The sequence below is a fragment of the Spermophilus citellus genome (genome assembly GCF_964194105.1).
Source record: "Spermophilus citellus genome assembly, chromosome: 4".
Taxonomy (NCBI): Eukaryota; Metazoa; Chordata; class Mammalia; order Rodentia; family Sciuridae; genus Spermophilus; species Spermophilus citellus.
In genome coordinates, this window is record NC_138185.1 from 147,742,269 (window position 1) to 147,760,378 (window position 18,110).

Below are 18,110 nucleotides of genomic sequence, written 5' to 3' on the forward strand. Positions count from 1 at the left end.
TCTTTTTGATATGTTTTTGTATCTGATTTGCCAGAATTTTATTGAGGATTTTTGTATCTATATTCATTAGAGGTATTGGTCTGAAGTTTTCTTTCTTTGAAGTGTCTTTGGTTTTGGAATCAGGGTGATGTTGGCCTCATAGAATGAATTTGGAAGTACTCCCTCTTTTTCTATTTCCTGAAATAGATTGAAGAGTATTGGTATTAGTTCTTCTTTAAAGGTTTTGTAAAACTCTGCTGTATATCCATCCGGTCTTGGGATTTTCTTGGTTTGTAATCTTTTGATGGCTTCTTTTATTTTCTCACTCTATACTGGTCTGTTTAAGTTGTGTATATCCTCCTGACTCAATCTGGGAAGATCATATAACTTAAGAAATTTATTGATGCCTTCACTATCTTCTATTTTATTGGAGTATAAGGTTTCAAAATAATTTCTAATTATTTTCTGTATTTCTGTAGTGTCTGTTGCAATATTGCCTTTTTCATTCCATATGCTAGTAATTTGGGTTCTCTCTCTTCTCTTCATTAGCATGGCAAAGGGTCTGTCAATCTTATTTATTTTTTCAAAAAAACAAATTTTAGTTTTGTCAATTTTTCCAATTGTTTCTTTTATTTTGATTTCATTGATTTCGTTTCTGATTTTAATTATTTCTTGCCTTCTACTGCATTTGCTGCTGATTTGCTCTTCTTTTTCTAGGACTTTGAGATGTAGTGTGAGATCATTTATTTGTTGGCTTTTTCTTTTTTGGAGGAATGAACTCCATGCAATGAATTTTCCTCTTAGTACTGCTTTCATAGTGTCCCATAGATTTTGATATGTTGTGTCTGTGTTTTCATTTATCTCTAAGAATTTTTAAATTTCCTCCTTGATGTCTTCTGTAACCTATTGTTTATTCAGTAGCATATTGTTCATTCTCCAAGTGATGTAGGAATTTTTCTTCCTTGTTTTATTGTTGATTTCCAATTTTATTCCATTATGATTGGATAAAATGCATGGTAATATCTCTACTCCTTTATATTTACTAAGAATTGCCCTATGGCATAATATATGGTCTATTTTTGTGAAGGATCCATGTGCTGCTGAGAAAAAAAGTGTATCCGCTTGATGATGGTTGATATATTCTATATATGTCAATTAAGTCTAAGTTATTAATTGTGTTATTGAGTTCTGTAGTTTCTTTATTCAACTTTTGTTTGGGATATCTGTCCAGTGGTGAGAGAGGTCTGTTAAAGTCACCCATGATTATTGTGTTGGTGGTCTCTTTGTCTTTTGAACTGGAGAAGAGTTTGTTTGATGAACATAGCTGCACCATTGTTTGGGGCATATATATTAATGATCGTTATGTCTTGTTGGTGAATGATTCCCTTTATCAGTATATAGTGTCCTTCTTTTCCCTTTTGAGTAACTTTGGCTTGAAGTCTATTTTATTTGATATGAGGATGGACACCCCTGCTTGCTTCTGAGGTCCATGTGAGTGATATGATTTTTTCCAACCTTTCACCTTCAGTCTGTGTATGTCTTTTCCTATCAGATGAGTCTCCTGTAGGCAGCATATTGTTGGATCTGTTTTTTAAATCCAATCTACTAGCCTATGTCTTTTGATTGGTGAGCTTAAGCCATTAACATTTAGGGTTAATATACTTCCAGCCATGTCTGTTTATTTTTGTTATTTAACTTGATTTGTTTTTCCTCTTTGATTAGTTTTTCCCTTTACTGTGCTACCTCCCACTGTTAATTTTCATTGTTGTTTTTCATTTTCTCTTCTTGTAATGTTTTTCCCAGAATGATTTACAGTGCTGGTTTTCTACCTGCTAACTTTTTCAACCTTTGTTTATCATAGAAGGTTTTTATTTCATCGTCAAACCTGAAGCTTAATTTTGCCGGATACAAGATTCTTGGTTGGAACCCATTATCTTTCAGTGTTTTAAATACGTTGTTCCAGAATCTTCTAGCTTTCAGCATCTGTGTTGAAAAATCAGCCATTAACCTAATTGGTTTACCCCTAAATGTAATCTGCCTCCTTTCTATTGTGGCTTTTAAAATTCTCTCCTTTTTCTGTATGTTGCACATTTTAATTATAATGTGTCTTGGTGTGGGTCTCTTGTGGTTTTGTACATTCAGCGTCCTGTAGGCTTTTAGGATTTGGATTTCTGTTTTATTCTTCATGTCTGGAAAGTTTTCTAAAATTATTTTATTGTACACATTGCTCATTCCTTTGGTTTTGACCGCTATACCTTCCTCTATCCCAATAACTCTTAAATTTGATCTTTTTATGGTATCCCAAATTTCTTGGATGTTCTACTCGTGGTTTCTTATCAGCCTTTCTGAGTTGATAGACTCTTTTCGAGATGATATATTTTGTCTTTGTTGTCTGATGTTCTGACTTCAAATTGTTCTACTCTGCTGGTGATACTCTCACTTGAGTTTTTAATTTGGTTTATAATTTCCTTCCTTTCCAAGATTTCTGTTTGATTTTTTTTTTTTTTGTATAACCTCTATCTCCCTGTAGAGTTGCTATTTTGCTTCTTGGATTTGTTTATGCAATTCATTGTCAATGTGATCTTTCATTGTCTGGATTTGCTGTCTAAGGTCTTCCTTGAGACTCCAGATCATCTGGGCATGTATATCTTGGTCTTTATCTGAAATTTTCTCTGCTGTAGCTACCAACTCCTCTATTGTTGAGTTGTCCTGCATTTTTCCCTTGTTTTTTTCTATGATGCTCATGTGCCAGGTTTCTGTTCTCGCAACTAAAAGACTCAGGGGTCACTCTAGTTAAACTGGGCTAACTGGGCTGCACGAAATAACCACACAAGAGACACAAATACCTTTTTCTTTGGGGTCACTGTGAAGGCTCCTCTGACCTTAAGGGTCCGCAGGAAGAGAGAGAGAGCGAGAGCACGTGCTGACCTCTTTTATTGAGGAGAAGCTATTCAAATGAGGCAAGGGGTCAGGTTTCATGGGGCTGAGTCTGTCTTCATGATGTCCACTGTCAGCAGGTTGACTGACACCTGGGTAGGCCACACCCAAGGGCACAGTAAGAGAAGGGGACACACTCAAGGCACTTCCATGGAAGATTCTATCCTAAACAGGGCAAGGGGTTATATTACAAAGGAAACAGGTGAGCATAGCTTCACCCATGGGGCTGTAGCAAGACACCCTCATTTTTGTAACTGAGCGCCTCAGCACCCAGCTGGGGAGTGTAACTCAGTCACCCGTAAGGTTGGCCTCCCACACTCACATTTATTTCCAGCTCTGTGAGACTGCTGTGTTATTATTTTCTCCTATTAATTTGTGCTGCTTTTCTATAGCTTTGAGATCTCTCCTTTGTGAAGGGAGACAATGTCTGAGATGATGGGTTCAATTGTAATTTAAAGTAAATTCATTAGCTTCATAAAAGGCACACAGATTCTGGTGGCATATAGAGAACTGAGGGTTGGACATAGAATTTTATGTTTAGGGGGAAAGATGTGAGGATATGGGGGTTAATATATCTTTGCTACTTTGAAGGAGAGCTCTAATGAAGGGGGTTATCAACAGGAGAATAGACAGGAGTATTTGGGAGTAGCTAAGTACTTGGGAGGGCTATAAAAAGCATAGAAACATTCACCTAATTGCATTTAGTAAGTTACACCTAGTAGAAGTAGTAATGCTTGGGAGGTTGGTAGGGGAAGAGAAGTAGGAAGAGAAGTACAAAGAAAAGAAGAAGAAAGAAAGAGAGAAAAAAATGCACTCTTAGAATTCTGTTTTCTTCTCCTCCAGTAGATGGCATTGTGCATTCCAGGTTGAGTCTCTGCTCTCAGGATGTAGGAAGCAATTCGTGTGGGGCGGCTCTCTCTCCCCTGCCCGGAGCCTCTCCAATCCCGGTCTCCTTGGGTTGCTCCCAGTGTCATGACCCTCACTTCTCCTGCCCGCCAGGCCCCAATTACTGGGACTCTTTTCCACAGCTCTGGTTTCACTCTGGGTATTCGGTGCCTTGGCCACCCCACACTTGTGATCAACTGAGCACTCTCTTTGTTGGATAGTCACCCAGTCATCACAGCTGTGGAGAGAGGGAGTTGGAAACCGGCAACCTATTCTGACTTATTCCCTCTGATAGTCATGCCCACTGAGAGTTGGTGAGAAAGGTTTTGGTTATTACAGTTGGCGGGGAAGGAGGAATTGGAGATCAGGTGCCTTTTCAGTTTCACTCAGCTCTGATTTTCACACCCAGCCCACCAAGAGTTGGTGAGAAAATTTTTGAGTTATCCCAGCTGGGTGGATGTGGAGGCTGGGGGTCACCCACTTGTTATGTTGCCTATCTCGCTGCCCATGTGATCCGCCTAAAGCTGATGAGGTAGATTTTCCAAGATGGTGACTGACAGTTTCCGCGCCGGGGTGTCTGGTGAGGAGGAGGGAACTGGGCTATTTCTCCACTAAGTCCAAACTTCAGTCCTCAGTCCCATGCCCTGTGGGGACAAGAGTGGCAGTGTGGCGCACTTTATCTCCACAGGATCTGAAATTTTGCTTCTCTACGCTGCCAGAACTCCTCAGCGCTCAATTCCACCCGACTAGGGCAAGCTGCTGTTTAGCTGCTCCTTCAAATCTTTTAATGCTATGCTCTCAAGTAGGCCATTTTATTCTAGCATACTTTGGTTACCACTTATTTGCCATAATTATATCAAATTACAATGTACATCCTTAGAATTTCCAAAGAGAACTGCTATATGATGTTTTCATCTGACTGCTAGATAATATTTTTACTTTTACTTAGATATTTTGGAGGTATCTCAAACTAAACTCAAAACTTGATCCAATGACCACAGATATTCATCATCTCCTCCTCTACCATTTATTGTAGCTCTTCATCTTCAGAGAACAATTCAGATGATCTACATAATTTCCCTCTGGGGTAACCTAAACTTGATCTCTGAGGATTCTGAGAGCTTAGTTGCTCTGCCTTGTCAGGCTGTATATGTTTTTTGTTGTTGTTGTTGTTGTTCAATGTTATCACTGAGCATGAAAGTGCCAAAAGAAGCCCCAGTACATCTTCTACATTCCACTCCTTTCTTCTGTCTTCATGTTATGTAGTAGCAATCACTGGCAATTAGAATAAATCATTCCTAGTAGAGTGAATTTTTGTCTTTTGGCATATTCTCAACAAATTGTGACCCAAGCCTGAGGTTCTCTTTTAGTTAGCAGGTTGTGTGAAACCTGCTTCACTTCCCACTTAAAGCCAGAGGTCATTTCTCTGTATTGACCTCCATAACATTTCAAGGTTAAATTCATTAATAAGTTGTGGGTTCTCTGGCAGTTTCTGAGAAACTGAGATAGGGATGTGAAAGGTATGTGATAAATTTTGAATATAACATGGTAAATTTGTGTTAATTTTTACATTAAACTGTTCTATATACTTGCAGGTGAAAATAAAAGTTCAACAAAAATATATCCTATAGTAATTTTTTTCTCCACTATTATTTATCAATTGTGTGATATTTTGAAACTATGGAACATTTAGATAAGTTTCTAACCTATTAATATGACATTGATAAATATGAATTTTCCCACTCTTTTTTCTTCACATGGATTGTGTCTGGATACTTGCCGCAGTCCGGCTGCAGCAAAATAACTGGGGGGTGACGAGCAACTTGTGTAGATTGATACAGCAGGAGTGGGAGCCGTTTATTGTAGGACAGGAGGGGTATTTATACATTCCACACAGTTTATCTAATTAACATAAACTAGATACAGCAGTCAACCAATAAGGAACCTCCACACTTAATGGCTCACTGGTGTTACTTCTCAAACCACTCCCTCTGCAAAATGCCAGGCGCCATCCCGACTTGTTTACAGACTCTAACAGATACATACTTTAAAATTTGTAGATCATGAGCACAAGTGGTTTGTTTTAATATAAGCTGATAAATACTCAGAAATAGTTTATGTTATTGAAATAAATTAAGCAGGCTGTAAGGATGTTATTTTCTTATGAGAAAAGTGTTTACATGGTTTGAAAAAAAATGTCAACTTAAAAAAAACTTAAGATTTTGGTAGTGTTTGAGGGGGTTGGGGAGACAAGAAATAATCTACTGAGTAGAAGAGATTTTTATTTATATCCTTATAAATAGTTTGTGTCTAAAAATGTATTAGACCACTATGAAGTTCAAATTTTGTTATATTTTTAATTAATAAGTTCTAAATTTAACAAGAGTTACTAATTTGGATTTCATTACATTAAGTGGCAACAATCTGAATTATGAGGTTAAAGTTTTGCTGGGCTACAGATAGTCTGAGATATGCAAAACCTAGTTAATTGTTGGTTCAAAGTTCATCAAAGAAGAAATGCACACACCTTAATAACAGCTAACAATACACTTAACTAAATTTATACACTTAACCACACATTTAAAATCTCCTTTAAATATCTTCTCAGAAAGATAAATGACTATAGAATGAAAGAAACTTAGGAAACTAAAGTGAATTCAAAGTTAAAATAATCAGGAAGATGTCATCATCTTACAACTACACTAAAAATTTTGGGTGAGGTTGTGAATTGTTTTTCTATGAAAATGATTTGTTCAAGAAATTATTCACATTTTATTCACTTTATTTCTGTGAAATAAAAAAAAACAAACAAAAAATAACAACAAAAAAATCTGCTTCAAGAAGGTTGGGTTAGTCAGATCTTTGTCACTGTGACAAAAATACCTAGATAATTAACTTAAAGTAGGAAAAATTTATTGTGACTCACAGTTTTAGAGGATTCAGTGCATGGTCACCTGGCCCCATAGCTTTGGGCCTTTGGCAAGACAGACTGTCATGGTGGACAGCACGTAGTGAAACAGAGATGCTCAGCTCATTGCAGCCAGGAAGCAAAGAGAGTAAGGAAGGGCTGGGGATAAGATACACTCTTCCAGGCCATGGGCCCAGTGATCTGTTTCCTCCAAGTAAGCCCTACCTAGGAAGTTTCTACCACTTCCAAATAGTCCATACAATTATGAACCCATCAATTGATTAGTCCATTTATGAGAGCAAAACCCTCATGGTCCAATCACTTCCCAATACTCACCTCTGAATTGAACATTTCTTCATTGGGGATTACAATTTCAACTCATCAGTCTTTGGGGGACATTTTAGATCCAGACCATAGCAATATCCCTTCTCTTTTGAAACTGCTCAGAAAGACTTTCTCTTAAAGCCCAGATAACCTCAAATCCTTTCTTCTTTCTTTAAGGAAGACCATTACACTTGTACCTTGCTTTTTAATGTAAGTGTTTTTCTATCAGCTGTAATGCAGTTTTGTAAACTCCATCTTATTTTCTGACTGTCTTTCATTATATTTTAGAGAGTTAATGAGGATTGATGACCAGGATTAAAATAAAAGGTATTATCAAACTAACAATTGTGATTATATACACTTTAAAGAAGATATTTTTTCTGATTTTTAAGCTTTTATTATAACTTAGTTCAAAGCATTTTATTTACTTTAAAAATTTTTTAAATTTTTTAATTTATTTTTTTAAAAAAATAAATGACAGTGGAATGCATTACAATTCTTATTACACTTATACAGCACAATTTTTTATATCTCTGGTTGTATATAAAGTATGTTGATACCAATTTTTGTCTTTATACATGTACTTTGGATAATGATGTCTATCACATTCCAGCATCCTTTCGAATCCCCTGCCCTCTCCCACCCCTCTGTCCTATCTAGAATTCATCTATTTCTCCCATGCTCCCCCTCCCTACCCCACTATGAGTCAGCTTCCCTATATCAGAGAAAACATTCTGCATTTGTTTTTTTGGGGGGGATTGGCTAACTTCACTTAGCATTATCTTCTGCAACTCCATCCATTTACCTGCAAATGCCATGATTTTGTTCTCTTTTATTGCTGAGTAAAATTCCATTGTATATATATGCCACATTTTTTTAAATCCATTCATCCATCGAAGGGCATCTAGGTTGGCTCCACAGTTTAGCTATTGTGAATTGTGCTGCTATAAACATTGATGTGGCTGTGTCCCTGTAGAATGCTGTTTTCAAGACTTTTCGGTATAGACCGAGAAGAGGGATAGCTGGGTCAAATGGTGGTTCCATTCCCAGAGAAGAAAAGATATTTAGAGAGGAATATTGTAATTCTTAAATATGTCTCAAAGCAAAAACACTGAAATAGAATGTGGTCTCAAACCTGTCACGACACTAACTTTAGCACAGAGAGTGATATTCTGATGAGTGTCTAGTACATTACATTTAGTGCATCTCTTTGGGGTAAAAAAATAGCTACTGAATTCCTAATCTGTACCATGGGTGTCATATGACCTCCCATTTTACATCTAGCTAAGGTTATTAATTTTTTTGTTTTGAAATCCTTACAGTAAAACCATGTGTTCTTTGGAGGTGGAGTGATAAGATCACACCAGTATGGCTGGACATTTTTCGTACAGAAATATTTTCTCTATTTTGGTAACCAGTGAAGAACAGTAAATGTGGCATGAGTTTGGAAACAAGGATAGGACCTATAGTACATTTCTATGTGCTCACCTAATTCTGAAATAATAATTCTGAAACTGTATCTATACTGCCTTTTAGAAACTGAGTTCTATATGAATTTTCTGAGATAATATTATTTCTTAAACAAAGCTAACCCATCATTGTAAAGAGTAATATTTAAGATACAAGGGGCTTTATTAATAGTTCCCTAACCAAAATTATTGAATTCTCCAGAAAATGTTTTCCACCATGTCTGATTAGGTAGGTTGAGAAGGAATTCAGTTAGCTATGATGTTTGATTTATGTTTTATGAGCAATATTTCAGTCCCAAAGACTTTTCTGAGGGCAGCTTTCATTTCCTTGTTCCTCAGGCTATAAATTAGAGGATTACAGAGGGGTGTTATCACAGAATAAAATAAGGTAATGATTTTCTGCACTTCCACTGGGTGTCTGGATCCAGGGCTAACATACATTACCATAATAGAGCCATAAAACAGGAACACCACAGCTAGATGAGAAGCACAAGTAGAGAAAGCCTTGTGTTTGCTTGCTGCTGAGGGCATCCTGACCACAGCTAGAATCACCAGAGCATAAGAACAAAGAATGAAGAGAAAAGTGCCAATCATGAAGAAAGCATTGAAGGCAGAGTAAATGAACTGGGTGGTGGAGTCTTCAGAACAGGACAGCATCATCAGTGGGACAGGATCACACACAAAATGGTTGATGGTATTTGGTCCACAATAGGGTAACTGTGAAATGAGAACAACTGGGGTTATGAAGAGGATTAACCCACATGACCATCCAAAGATGACGAGGCCAGTGCACAGCTGTCTGGTCATGATGCGTGGGTAATGCAGGGGACGGCAGATGGCAAGGCACCTGTCAAAGGCCATGAAGCAAAGGAAGAAGCCCTCATCACAACCAAAGGAGAAGAAGAAGTAGAATTGTGCAAAACAGCTCACAAAAGAGATGGACTTGCTTGTGGAGAGAAAGTTGGCCAACATGTTGGGGACGGTGGAGGTGACATAGCATATTTCCAGGAGAGAGAAATTGCCCAGGAGGATGTACATGGGTTTGTGAAGGCGCTGGTCTCCCCTCACAGCACAGGCAATGGCTGCGTTCCCCATCAGGGTCAGAGTGTAGGTCATGGAGAAGAGCCCAAAGTAGAGGAGCTGCATTTCTGGGCTGGAGGGAAAGCCCATGAGGATGAAGTGGGTAACAGAGGGTGTGTGTTCTTGGTTGGACCCGTTCATTGGTGTAGAAGTCACTGAGATCACAGAGGTTATTGTCATTTAATGTTGAATATTGTTTTTTCCCTGGAAACATCAAATTACTTTATTATTATTTTTATTGCACTGGTACATTATAATTATATATACATAAAATAGAATTCATTATGCCATATTAATATATGCCCATCACATAATCTGATCACTCTCATTCCCCAGTACTTCCCTTCCCCTGATTTCTTGCTCTGCTTTATTAATCACCTTTATTATTTTAATTAGTACATCATAATTACATATATATTTAGGATTCATTGTGGTCTATTCTTTTAAATATTTTTTCATTAAATTATAAACAATCAAGTGTCTGTTAATAGCAATAAGACAGTAGTCTCCACAACTTTTTTCTCAAGAGTAAAATTTTATTTTGTAAGTTACAGATAATAATACAAAGCCAAAATAAGGTGGTGCATCTTTATAGTTTGGTAAGTTGCTTCATCTACATTTCTGTAAGTTGCTATATGTTTACCACATAGTCTCAGTGCATATGAAGCTCTTTCTAAAGCATAATATAAAGATAATTTATTAAAATTGGTCATATTGATAATGGTAGCAAGTGAAGTATTACATTAAAATATTTCCAAAGGTCCTGACTCATGGTAATAGAATTAATGAAGCTGAGCATATTCTTCTTTTTGCCTTTTTGTGATATTGTAAAATGGTTTTAAATAGACTTTTCAGGGATAAAATATATGTTTTTTAATATAATATTCATTGCATATTTGGTGTTTAGGAAGTGTTTTTTTTTTGTTTGTTTGTTTATCAAGAATGGTGATTTCAGCTGCATGTTGTGGGGAAGAGTTCTACACTTTTATACCTGAAATTCTCTGGTTGAAAATTTTGATTGATCTCCATGTGAATGTGAAAATGAGATCTGCTACTTGGGGCTAATGACCTAGAAGAGAAATTTTTGTCAACATCTACAATATATAATGTGAACAATTTTGCTGCCGAAGAGCTAACCTGTAATTCCAGTGATTTGGGAGTCTAAGGCAGTGTGATTGCAAGTTAAGAACAACCTACACAATTTAGTGACAACCCTGACTGAAAAAAATGTTGTGTGGACATGTAGCTCAGTTGTAAAACACCTCTGGGTTCTTTCTCTAGTGCCCAAACAAAGCAAAGCAAAAATACCATTGTGAAATGGACAGAAGTTGTGTTTTTTTTTTTTGTGTGTAGTTTCCATATTATTTTTTTAACAGCTGATTTCTGTGCTTATTCTTTTGCATCCTTTTGGTATAAAAACACTTTAGTACTTGTTACAGCCATTGTAGGTCTTTTCTGTTGAAACAACCTTGAAACATGATTTTTTGCTTCACTCACTTGTGCCACCCCCTCACAGTCTGTTGTCACAGAGATGAAGTTTAACTCTTATGTGCCTCATTTGCTTAGGACCATGCTCTTGGCTATCACATTTAGTGTTTAAATTGAAATGACTGTTTTTGATACAGTCTTCCCTTTGTAACTGTGGGTTCTACAGCTATGTTTTCAATAAACTGCAGATGGAAATGTTAGAAAAATTTGCATCTGCTCTAAGAATAACTTTTTCCTTTTCATTGTTCCCCAAACATCACAGTCTAATAATCATTTGCACAATATTTACATCATGTTATGTTTCATAAATTATCTCTAGGTGATTTAAAGAATATGGGAGAAAATGGGCATATTATGTGCAAACACTACATTTTCTTCAAGGGGCTTGAATATCTGGGGATTTTTGTATCCACAGGGCATTCTGGAACCAATCCCAAAGAATGTTGAGGATCAACCTTATCTCATTGCTTGTGGAATGATGCAGAATGTTTGAAGTGTGAATGCAGCCTGATGATTCAATTTATTTGTTTCATCTGTCAATCACTTCACGACAGGTAGAGAAGTATGGTAGTATGGCTCACAGTGTAATTTCTGAAATAACAAGACTCTTTTGTTTGTATTTTTGTTTTTATGGATATAGATTCTCCTTTGATTGAATGTGATCCACATAGTAAGGTTAAAACAAATTCCTTACTTAATATTTTATTATCCTGAATGACTGAATCATTTTTTTTTCAGGGTAGAATGTTGTACAGTATTGGAGGAAGTATGAGTGCCATTTTATTCTGGAGACAGCAAGGTGAATCTTGCTTTCAAGATTATTACAAGTTTAAATCTTTAAATTATAGACATGTATTGTGATTATATGGATAGGCAGAGAGAAGGCAGAACTTTAATATTACTTGTCTCATTTTAATATGAGACAAGTAATATTAAAATGATTCAAAGATGTCCTTACCTGGGGAATGCTTACATATGATTAATGTTGCAATCTGTTATTGAAGCAAATATTCACTTAGCTGCCCTACAAGTCTTAGTAGCTATTAAATTTCTTTATAACTCATTTGACTAAAAAATTAATTCATTTTGTTTTAGTCCTTTATATTCTGTCCTATTTCCTAATTTCTCAGGATGCTACTGTAGCTACTTACTTACTTCAGTGAAATTGAAACCCTACCATCATACTTTAAACCAAAGACAATACTCACCCTGCTTGAATCTTCTGTTGTAATGTTTGTCAGGGATACTAAAGTTGCAATCCAAAGGTTATATAGTGCATCAACAAAAAACCACACAGATGCAAAATGGGCTTGTATTCTAAAGAGGATAGTTTCATATAAGACCCAAGCATATTAAACTAATGAAACTGATAGCAACATGATGGTTGCACAGATAAGATATTAGAATGGAATCAGAGATTTCCATGTTTCTTTCATAGAACCAGCAAAGAATTAAGATAATATTGATAATAAATCTACCTCTAAAAGTTTATCATTATACATTTTCACACAAAATCCCCAGGCCTCCTTGTAAATAATACTCAATAATATTTTAAAATGATAAGAAAGCTAGATAAATATGTTCCCTAGACTCTGAAACATAAACATATTTTTAAGCTTCTGTCTCTGAATTTTGTTTGAACCAAATATTTACATATTCAGAGCAAAAAGATGCACAACAGTTGACACGTTGCTGCATGGTATGGAAAATTGTAACTCACGTGGTGGTATGTGCTGAGAAGAAAGTTCTGCAGGAGGAGTAAAATAGCACCCCAGAAGGTGGAAAGCATGTGAGAGGCTTCTGAGAATTGGACCCTGCAGTTTGTAACCTGCCATGAGTTCTGAAGAGTAAATTTGAAAATCTTTTTTGCTCCTTTGTTTCAATACTCATGTTTATGGTCAAAATAAAGGTCTAGATGAAGGTAACCTTTTCTGTTTATTTACTTACGTCATGGCCTTTTGCGATTTGAGAACCCCTCCTCTGTTATTATTAAAGTACTTCTTCAGCACATAAGATAGTTTTGTAATTTTAATTATTCACAATGAAATCCTAAGCCCAGCCATTCCCTGAGGAATACAGAGCTTGTGGAAATAGGTTCTTACCTCTTATTGTGCTTTAAATAACCTGGTATTGCAAAAGGTTCCTGGGGAATAATTAAAGAGAAATAAAAATGTGGTAATAGCTACAATAAATCTTACATCCAGCAAAATTAAGCTTCAAATTTGATGACGAAATAAAATCCTTCCATGATAAACAAAAATAACCACAATAATATTCAAAATTAAGAATAAATCTGAAAAGATAGCTATCTACACTAATAGAATCTAGAGAACATAAATAAAATTATACATTATGGCCAAAGGGTGTAGTGGATTAAAGCTGTTTACCTCTTAGTGTCTGGGAAATAGAATGAGAGAGGGAGAGGTGGGCAAGGAAAGGGCTGTGGACATGCTTCCAGTGACCTACTTCCTTCAGCTAGACCATACCACCTACTGTTTCCATCGCTTCCCAATAACAACATTAAATACAAATCTCTTAATGAATTATTAACTCATGATGAGGTCAGAACCCTGATGATCCAGTGACTTCTCAAAAGGCCCACCTCAGAACACTGCTTCATTGAAAACCAAGCCTTCAATACATGGGCCTTTAGGGAACACTCCAGATCTAAACCATAAAAAAGCCATTGAAATTTTGATAGTATTGCACTGCATGTGTGGATTACTTTTAGTTTTGTGGATATTTTAACAGTTTTAAAGTTTTTCAATCCATGAGTTTGGGATATTGTTCCATTTATTTGTATCTTGATTTCTATCACCAATGTTTTGTAGTTTTCAGTGTACAGTCTTTCCTATCCTTGGTGAAACTTATTTGTAAATATTTTATCCTTTTCGATGTTGCCATGGTGTCCTTCCTGCCTCACCTTGAGCCCAGAGCAATGGAATCAATAATCTATGATCTGAAACCTCTGAAACTGTGAGCCCCAAATAAACTTTTCCTCCTTTAAAACTTGTTAGTCTTTTTGGTCACAGCAGTGAAAAAGATGAATAAAACAGGGTAGAAGTTTTTAAATTAATAATTTAATCACCTTAGTCATTATTTGCTCATATTTTCAATTTCTTGTTGATTAAGTTTTGGTAGGATATATATTTCTAGGAATTTATTATGTCTATGTCTTCCATTTTTTTGTCTAATAATTATTTATAGTAGACTAATAATACTTTTATTTTTATGACATTAGTTATGATCTGTCCTTTTTTATTTCTGATTTTATTTATTTGAGACTTATTTATTATATTCTATGTTAGTCTAGCTTAGGTTGGTCAATTTTATCTTTTCAATGAACTCTGTGTTTTATCGATTTTTCTATTGTTTCTGCTCTATTTTATTTATTTCTCTCCACATATTTATTATTTTATTTATTCTATTAAATTTGGGCCTAATTCAGTTTTTCATTTTCTTTTTTCTTGAGGTTTAGTTTTTGGCTTTTCACACTTTTTTTTTCTTTTTTGTTGGATGCATTTATTCCTATAAGCTTCCATCTTAGTACAGCTTCTCCTGTATTCCAGGTTTGTTATGTTGTGTCTTGGATTTTGTTTTAATTTATTTCTATTTTCTATTGATTTCTTCTTTAATCAAGTTCAAGAGTGGGCCAAATAGCACATACTAGTGAACCTTTCAGTTTTTCTTTCTTTTACTGATTTCAGTTTTCATACCAGTGGCCGTGGAAAATATACTTGGCATGATTTTCATATTCTTAAATTCGTTTACATTTGTTTTGCAGCCTAAGATATGACCTATCCTGGAGAATGTTCTGTATTCACTTAAGGAGTTATGTATTTTGTGGTTGCCAAATAGAATGTCATTTTGGTCTATAGTATTGTTTAATGCAGCTGTTTCTACATTGATTCTTTTTCTGGATTTTCTGTTCAAAATTGAATGTAGTAGGTTGAAGTGTATTAATGTAAATGTGTTGCAATCTGTGTCTGCTTTCAGATCTGTCAGTGTCCACCTTGCATATTTAGGTTCTCTGCTGTTGGGTACTTGTATATTTATTATTGTTATATCCTGATAATTGATTGTTATATCATTATATGATGTCCTTCTTTTTCTTTTTTCAAAGTTAAAATTTATTTATTTTCAAATTGCTTTTATTTTTTTAAATACATGACAGCAAAATGCATCACAATTCTTATTACACATATAGAACAAATTTTTCATATCTCTGGTTGTATATAAAATGTGTTCACACCAATTCATGTCTTCATACATGTACTTTGGATAATGATGACCATCACATTCCTCCATCATTGTTAATCCCCTGCCCCCTCCCTTCCCCTCCAACCCCTCTGCCCAATTCAGAATTCATCTATTCCTCCCATGCTCCCTCTCCCTACCCCACTATGAGTCAGTCACCTTATATCAGAGAAAATATTCATCATTTTTTTTTGGGGGGGGGGATTGGCTAACTTCACTTAGCATTATCTTCTCCAACGCCATCCATTTACCGGCAAATGCCATGTTTTTATTCTCTTTTATTGCTGAGTATATATGTATATATTCCACATTTTTAATCCATTCATCTATTGAAGGGCATCTAGGTTGCTTCCACAGTTTAGCTATTGTGAATTGTGCTGCTATAAACATTGATGTGGCTGTGTCCCTGTAGTATGCTGTTTTTAAATCCTTTTGGTATAGATGGAGGAGAGGGACAGCTGGGTCAAATGGTGGTTCCATTCCAAGTTTTCCAAGGAATCTCCATACTGCTTTCCATATTGGCTGCACCAATTTTCAGTCCCACTAGCAATGTACGAGTGTACCTTTTCCCCCATATTCTCGCCAACACTTATTGTTGTTTGTATGCATAATAGCCGCCATTCTGACTGGAGTGAGATGGTATCTTAGAGTAGTTTTGATTAGCATTTCTCTAATTGCTAGAGATAATGAAAATTTTTTCATATATTTGTTCATTGTTTGAATATCCTCTTCTGAGAAGTGTCTCTTCAGGTCCTTGACCCATTTATTTATTGGGTTATTTGTTTTTTGGTGTTTAGCTTTTTGAATTCTTTATATACCCTAGAAATTAGGACTCTATCTGATGTGTTTGGGGGTAAAAATTTACTAGCAAGATGTAGGCTCTCTATTCACCTCACAGATTGTTTCTTTTGCTGATAAAAAACTATGTAATTTGAGTCCATCCCATTTATTGATTCTTGGTTTTAATTCTTGTGCTATAGGAGTTTTATTAAAGAACTTGGGCCCTAATCCTAGATGAAGAAGATTAGGGCCTACTTTTTCTTCTATTAGATACAGGGTCTCTGGTTGTATTCCTAAGTCCTTGATCCACTTTGAGTTGAGTTTTATGAATGGTGAGAGATAGAGGTTTAATTTAATTTTGTTGCACATGGATTTTCAGTTTTCCCAGGACCATTTGTTGAAGAGGCTATCTTTTCTCCAATGCATGTTTTTGGTGCCTTTGTCTAATATAAGATAATTTTAATTTTATGGGTCAGTCTCTGTGACCTCTATTCTGTACCATTGGTCTACTTCTGTACCATTGTCTGTTTTGGTGGCAATACCATGCTATTTTTGTTACTATTGCTCTGTAGTATAGTTTAAGGTCTGGTATAGTGATGCCACATGCTTCACTCTTCCTGCTGAGAATTGCTTTAGCTATTCTGGGTATCTTATAATTTCAGGTGAATTTCATGATTGCTTTTTCTTTTTTTTTTTTTTTTGAGAGAGAGAGAGAGAAAGAGAGACTTTTTAATATTTATTTTTTAGTTTTCGATGGACACAACATCTTTATTTTATTTTATTTTTTTGTGATACTGAGGATCGAACCCAGTGCCCCGCGCATGCCACGCGAGCATACTACCGCTTGAGCCCCATCCCCAGCCCCTCATGATTGCTTTTTCTATTTCTTTGAGGAATTCATTGGGATTTTGATCAGAATTGCATCAAATCTGTATAGTGCTTTTGGATGTATGGTCATTTTGATAATAGTAATTTTGCCTATCCAAGAGCAAGGTAGATCTTTTCATATTCTAAGGTCTTCTTTGATTTCTTTCTTAAGGGTTCTGTAATTTTCATTATATAGATCTTTCACCTCTTTTGTTAAGTTGATTTCCAAGTATTTTATTTTATTTTATTTTTTGAGGCTATTGTAAATGGGCTGGTTTTCCTCATTTTCCTCTCAGAGGTTTTGTCACTGATATACAGAAATGCTTTTGATTAATGGGTGTTGATTTTATATCCTGCTACTTTGCTGAATTCATTTACTAGCTCTAGAAGTTTTCTGGTGAATCTTTTTGGGTTTTCTAGGTATAGAATCATATCATCATCAAATAGTGTTAATTAAGGTCTTTTTTTCCTATGCATATCCATTTACTTTCTTTCATCTGTCTAATTGCTCTGGCCAGTGTTTCAAGAACTGTGTTAAATATAGGTGGTGAAAGAAGGCATCCTTGTCTTGTTCTAGTTTTTAGAGGAAATGCATTCAATTTTTTTCCATGTAGAATAATGTTGGCCTGGGGCTTAGCGTAGATACCTTTATGATGTTGAGATATGTTCCTGTTATCCCAAGTTTTTCTAGTGTTTTGAACATAAAGGGATGCTGTATTTTGTCAAATGCTTTTTCTGTGTCTATTGAGATGATCATATGAGTTTTATCTTTAGACTATTGATGTCTAATTGACATTGATGTCTAATTTTATTGATTTCCATATTTGAACCAACCTTGCATCCCTGGGATGAATCCCACTTGACCATAGTGCACTATCTTTTTGATATGTTTTGTATTACATTTTCCAGAATTTCATTGAGAATTTTTGCATCTATGTTCATTGAAGATCTTGGTCTGAAGTTTTCTTTCTTTGATGTGTACTTTACCTGGTTTTGGAATCAGAGTGATATTGGCCTTATAGAATGAGTTTGGAAATACTCCCTCATTTTCTATTTCCTGAAATAAATTGAAGAGTATTGATATTAGTTCTTCTTTTAAGGTCTTGTAGAACTCAGCTCTGTATCCATCCAGTCAT

At 35.5% G+C, this 18,110-nt stretch overlaps 1 protein-coding gene across 1 annotated transcript; it reads right to left on the minus strand.

Moving 5' to 3' along the window:
- Positions 1-8,748: 8,748 nt before the first annotated feature.
- Positions 8,749-9,723, minus strand: LOC308648246 (olfactory receptor 11G2-like; the record flags this gene model as incomplete). The annotated part of the gene is made up of 1 exon (XM_081292902.1): positions 8,749-9,723. The coding sequence occupies one exon, from the start codon at positions 9,721-9,723 to the stop codon at positions 8,749-8,751; it is 975 nt and encodes a 324-aa protein (XP_081149028.1).
- Between the last annotated feature and the right edge of the window lie 8,387 nt (positions 9,724-18,110).